Source organism: Zophobas morio, unplaced genomic scaffold, assembly GCF_036711695.1.
Source record: "Zophobas morio isolate AGI-343-1 ecotype UQ-CSIRO unplaced genomic scaffold, CSIRO_AGI_Zmor_V1 ptg000029l, whole genome shotgun sequence".
NCBI classification, from domain to species: domain Eukaryota; kingdom Metazoa; phylum Arthropoda; class Insecta; order Coleoptera; family Tenebrionidae; genus Zophobas; species Zophobas morio.
In genome coordinates this window covers 2,166,766-2,173,078 of record NW_026972134.1, presented here as the reverse complement: position 1 = coordinate 2,173,078, position 6,313 = coordinate 2,166,766, and the positions used below count along the sequence as shown (strand labels likewise).

The 6,313-nt window shown below is 33.8% G+C and overlaps 1 protein-coding gene across 1 annotated transcript; it reads right to left on the bottom strand.

Annotated features, from left to right (window-relative positions):
* Nucleotides 1–1,585: 1,585 nt before the first annotated feature.
* Nucleotides 1,586–4,522, bottom strand: LOC135137744 (uncharacterized). The gene is made up of 6 exons (XM_064067474.1): nt 4,343–4,522; nt 3,855–4,288; nt 3,466–3,805; nt 3,106–3,404; nt 2,665–2,765; nt 1,586–1,715 (listed from the first exon to the last, which is right to left on the bottom strand). The coding sequence occupies exons 2-6, from the start codon at nt 4,281–4,283 to the stop codon at nt 1,586–1,588; spliced, it is 1,299 nt and encodes a 432-aa protein (XP_063923544.1). The 5' UTR covers nt 4,284–4,288; nt 4,343–4,522.
* Between the last annotated feature and the right edge of the window lie 1,791 nt (nt 4,523–6,313).

Genomic DNA, 6,313 nt, shown 5'->3' with positions numbered 1-6,313 from the left:
TAATATCATGGTTATGAGTTTATTCATGTCTTTGAATTTATTAAATGCTAAGGATGTAGTGCATAGACGTATGCAAGAATTTTACTGCTTGGCACCCTATTTCACTTTTCTGGTCATTTATGGATGAAGATATTTTTAAAATGATGAGCCACTCATTGGAAAAAATATTTTAATCATTGAAGATCAGTTCCACTGTCACTATCACCTAAATTTATAGTTTTTGCATATAATTGGTTTGAAATTCTTCTTCTAGTGGTTTATCCTTCTTTCTTGTAACGATTTTTTTCCTAAATACCGCTCTAGTAATTCTTTTATTTCTAACTTTTCTTTAAATCTTTGCAATTATAGGCATATAATTTTTGCAAGTGGCCTTGTAAAAGTTTAAGAAAGTCTGTTTGTGATACTTTTTAGAATGCAAGCATAGCAAAAGATGTTTACTTTGCAGTTTCTTCCAATAAACCTTCCATTTTAGATAACACCCAGTGACTATTTAATGTTGCAGAGGGTGTGTCCATTCTAGGTTCGTAAGCTTTTATTACCAAAAAGTTTGGGGGATCAAACCGAAACTATTTGACCTATATTCTAATGTTTCTGCCATCCACTATGATGTAATAATATTATCTGAAACTTGGCTCAGTTCAACCATCTTTAATAATGAACTATATTCACCAAGTCACAGAGTATTTCAGAGCGACAGATATTTTAACACTACTGGATGATGGAGTACTTGTGGCTGTGACAGTAGTATACCTTGCGAACAACTCAGACCCGCTTGGAATATCATCATCGATATCGACATAATCTACCTGAAAGTAATTCTTACTCCTGACAAATATGCGTCGTAAATTGCACTTAATGCATCATCAAACTTCTCACGTTCAGTATGACAGTTTTATTGATCCTCTTTGTTTTGTGGACTTCCTGAAGACTGAGTCAGTATTAATCGTTAGTGATTTCAGGGTGCCATATTACGTACAAATAAAAATGTGCAGTAAATGATTTTTCAGTCTAGAACAGTTTACGTTTTTATCCTTACAATATCGGATTTAGATAAATAGAAATCTTTTCATTATAGTTAATTATACTCGTCAGCTTAATTTTAAAAAGTTAACTTTTCTTCGTTACAAAAGTATGTAACCCCACATGATTTAAAAAAAACATCGTCTAGTTAGCTATGGAATTATTTTTTTTTTTTATTGTTTCGGCAGTATTGGTATCTTCCCGTAAAGTTATCTATCAGTATAATATTTTTTGTGAGTATAGTAAAAAAATTCTTGAAATAGAACATAATACCGTTTGGAACAGCCTAGACTCAGATATCGTTATATTAACAACTCTTAATAGGACCAGCAGTAAATTGTAAATAATAATAATAATTAATCTAATCAATGCATATAGTACTCCTAATGATAGAAGTCTTGCCTGAATGTCGGTCATTTCCGGGTTAGTGGTGCTCAAAAAGGGCGAAATCTTTGGAAAATACTCGTACAGATACCTTTATTTTACCAAACAGGACTCTTTACAGTGCAAGATACTGCATCTATAATTATTAAACACCTATTTTACATTTTACATCTAATTAATGTTAGGAAACATAGATGGAGCGCGTGTTCGGCGGTAGTCTGCGCGACTGCGCCAGCGATGACGTAGCTATGACGAAGACGAACGTCACACGAATGGCTGGTCGGTGGTCCGCGCGCGTGTGTCCAAGTTCACTGTAATGTATATATTTACTTGTGTTTGTATAATAAATGTGTTAACTGTTGTTCGTGTTTTCGTTCCACGTGCCTCATATAACTAACAAATAATTCCTTTTTTCATAATCAACTGTCAATTCTAACGGTTTGAAATAAAAAAACATTTAGATTAAGAGATGAAACCAAAAAGCATAAAAAATAGTCTCTTCAAATGAATTTAATTCATATTGCGCTTATATTTAAGCGTTATAAAATTACAAATAATGAAACTAATTTTCGCAAACCTCTACACGAACCCTTTAGCCGTAAATACCCGAATTTTCCAGTCACCATTCAAAACTTAGCAGATCAACGTAGAGCTATAGTTCAAAACCCTTACATACCTAAAATTGCTCCCGAAAAATTAAAAAATGAAGCTTACAAAACAAGATAACAAATAGTATGTTTTTAGGTTGTACAATTTCTCTCACAGCAACAACAGAGTCTGTGAGTTTTAGGTCATTAATTACATTTAGGACAATAGCTTCTCACCACTACTATCACTCTTTTGATAATTCAAGGCTTTGTTCACCAATTTACAAATACGATGTGGTAAATGCCAATACACAAAATCAATAGTTATTATTTGTTCGTCACTTGTAAACATCAATTTACCAAGTCACTGTATTCAACATGAAAACGTCACTTAACTGGCTATAGCCTGTAAAAATTTTACTGGCTAGCCAGTAAAATTTTTACAGCCCTGCTCGTGCTCATACAGGCATGTATTTTAAACATTTTAAACTATTATAAGTTGAAGTGACAGTCAAAATTGATTCAAGCAAATTTTCACTCACAATTGCTGCTTCCTCAGTAATATAGCTTGCGCCACACTCATTTCAATACATCGAAAACGATAAATCGAAAAATCTAAATAGTTTATAATAGTTATTTACAAGTGAGAAACAAATAAAATATTGAACAATACCTGCAAGATAACGGGTTTTTACTGGCCCCAGAAGGTGACTGGCGAGCCGCAGGCCAGCCAGTCATATCCTTCTGTCCGCCAGTAAAAACCCTTTTACCATGCTAGTAATGTTAATAGTATATTACATAACGAGTGTGCTAAATAGCTTATTACGCGCGAGTTGAAAAATTGCGCACGAGCCCCGTAGGGGCGAGTGCAGTAATTCAACGAGCGCGTAATGAGCGTTTGCACACGAGTTGTGTACTATACTTTTTCCACGACCACACCTCAAAAATATTTCAATGTGAAAGAAGTTAATATTTCATTTTAGCTATTTATTAAATACGAACCATAATTATACATTGAAAATCTTAACAATTAATTATTTGAATTGGTATGAAAGTTAATCGTGAAGTTTTGGCAATTTTTTATAATTATTGGCGTTCCAGTTTTTTCTAGAACAGTAGTAGCACATTTCTCTAATACTGCAGTTGTAGGTGCAAATATGGCCGTTGATGTTGAAGGCATCTCTTGAAAATTTTCAGTTCCAGACAATTCTGTGACGCCGATAGTAGCACGCTTTTCTTGGTTTTCAATGGACTGCAATATTTTGTTGCTGGTTGATGTTTTAGTGGCCATGGATTCGTCAACATAGCTTTCAGCTACTGTTGACGAACTCCACCCCCCGTGCCTTTTCAGGGCCATTAAATCACCCCCGGCATCAACAAGTATTGTTGCTGATGTCCTCCTCAAAGCGTGACCTTTATATAAGAATAATTTTATTATTTCCTATTTCATACAAAAACCTTATATCTATACAACCTGTATATAAGGAAGGGGTTGGCAACTTTAAATATTCCGCCACTTGTCTTGGTATTTGTCCTATTTTGTTCACTCCGACTACTTGTTTTGTGCACTTTCCGTTTTGGAAGTTGAGAAATAACTGAGTAATACTTGGCTCAGTTACGTTGCGTCGAAAATTTATGTACTCCATGCAAATATTATAAAAATTTCCCGATATTACGAAGGATCTAGATTTTTCAGTTTTTGTCTTAGGAATATGAATGACAAGTGAATGTCTTGTGTCTTCAATATCACTCATTTTAATATCCTTCAGTTCTTGTTTCCTGCATGCCCCACTTATGCCAATAATAAGAACAACCTAATAATAAAGAAAATTATTGCATTGAATTTAATAACATTTTACATACTTTTTTAAATAAATTTTCCATATGTGGGGCCTCTTTAATAAATTTGTTAACTTCACTTGCCGTAAAAACTTTTGATTTCTTACAATGATATCCATCTGATTGTCTTTTTAGATACGCCTTTAATTTAGGATAGTTGGCAATATTTACATTGTGTTTTATTCCAATCATTGTCCGTAACATAGAATACATTGCCCAAAGTGATGTTGGCTTAAACTGAGGTCTAATGTGACCAAAATACGCCATTAACACATTTTCCGAAAAAGACTTTGCATGATTTTTAATACGCCAGTCCATAAATTTATGGTATGTGCATTCATATTTCAGTTTTGATTTTTCTGGAATAAGATGGTCAGACGTTGCTGCAGCTTGCTGCATTATTTCTGGTGGCGTCATTGTCATAGGTTCTTCGTCAGAATCGTCAGAACTCATCCTTACTACATAGAATTATACAACATAAAAGCAATAATCCCAAATAACATTTTCTTTACCTGCTTTTAGACAATGAAAATTATGTACACAATCACAACGCGCCAGTTACAAACGACTGTTTGACAGTTCGCAATTTCCAGCTGACATCTCCTTCAAACGAAAATTCCCCAACACATGCACGTAATATTATTACGTGCTAGTTCTGTTTCATAACGTAAGGGTGCATGTAACTAGGCATTTAGACATCAACTAGGCTAGGCGTAATTGACGCTATTACATAGTGGTCGTGGAAAATAGTATATTACATATCGAGGGTGGTAAGAAGCTAATTACGAACGAAGTTTACACACGAGCGAGCGTAGCGAGCGAGTGATGTAATATGAGTTCGTAATTAGGTTACCACCAGAGTTGTGTCATGTACTTTTTCTACGATCTATAATGAAGAATCACTTTCAGAAGAAATTTTTTTGGGAAAGCAAATATTTATAGTTGCTATGGAAACTACTCAAACAGGCACGTAATATATATATATATTACGTGCCTGTTCATTCATTACATGCCAGTGGGTGTAACTATGGTTTTACTATGAGGCTAGACAGTTTCCTAATTCATGGATTACTATGTGGGAGTAGAAAATAGTATATTACATATCGAGGGTGGTAAGAAGCTAATTACGAACGAAGAAGTTTGTACACGAGCGAGCGTAGCGAGCGAGTGATATAAGATGAGTTCGTAATTAGCTTACCACCAGAGTTGTGTCATATACTTTTTCTACGACCAAATTTTCTTAGTCAGTATTTTTTTTGAAAAAATTTATTAAAAAAATATAACAATTATGGAAACTATGTATATATATATACAACTAGATTTTATGCTAATATTGCAACGCAAAACGAATTAATTGCTATGTAATACCTAATTTTTTTAGTCAGACTCAACTAGTTGTGAACTAGTTTTGTCAAAATTTTCTCAAACTTTCTAATTTGATCCAATAATGAAAGAAATTGTGTATTACAAAGGTTGGCTAAATTTCATAATTAATTATTGTTTATATTAATAGTAAAATTGCTACAATTTTTTATTACCAAAGGTGCCCCTAATTTTTGTAATAATGCCGACGAGACTGACATGGTTGAAGAGGGTGTAAAAAAAGTTTCGTCTGTATTGTTGGTTGCAGAAATTGAAGTGGCAGATTCTGATTTTGAACCACTACTTTTGTGTTGAGACGTTATTGTTGTTGAGGGGTTTATTTCAGGACTACCAGGAATTTTAGGGGAATAAGAAGATGTGGATGGTGTGGGTTCCAAAGATAATGTTTCTGAAGTATTTATATTTTTAACGGAGTGTAATATTTTGGAACTAGTGGAAATTTTATTTGCCATAGATTCATCTACATAAGATTCTGCTATTGCCCCCGACTTCCATCCACCATGTCGTTTGAGTTCTAACAGATCACCACCGGCATCAACAAGAATTGTGGCAGAGGTTCTTCTCATGCAGTGACTCGTGTACCGTGTTGGGTCGGGCAATTTGAGAAATTCAGCAACTTGTTTGGGGACGCTGCCGATCTTATTAATGCCAACTACCTGCTTTGTTATTTTCCCTTTCTGATAATTCAGTAAAAATTGTGTGATGTTAGCATCTTTAACTTGCGCACGAAGAATGAAGTATTTTCTACAAATTTGATAAAACAATCCCTGAATAACAAAAGATCTAGATATTTTTGTTTTCGTATCAGGTATTTTCACAACAAATATTTTTCCAGTGTCCTCTATGTCATTTTGTTTTAAATTTTTCAATTCTTGTCGCCGACAAGCACCAGAAATAGCAATTATTAGTACTACCTATAAAGTGAGAGTTATCAGAAAATAAAATAGTGAAAATTTTAACATACTTTTGTAAATAAATGAACTAGATCAGGAGCTTCTTTTATGAACTTGTTTAATTGTGCTGCTGTAAGTATTTTTGATTTTTTGCTTTTATATCCAGAAGACTGCCTTTTTAGAAATGCTTGAAGTTTCCTATAATTA

Bases quoted from the DNA above. Each gene is read 5' to 3' on its own strand.
- LOC135137744 (XM_064067474.1), bottom strand. From the start codon at position 4,283: ATGAGTTCTGACGATTCTGACGAAGAACCTATGACAATGACGCCACCA. The intron at 3,806-3,854 runs GTATGTAAAATG...CTTTATTATTAG, and splicing joins TGGAAAATTTATTTAAAAAA to GTTGTTCTTATTATTGGCAT. The intron at 3,405-3,465 runs GTTGTATAGATA...TCTTATATAAAG, and splicing joins AACCCCTTCCTTATATACAG to GTCACGCTTTGAGGAGGACA.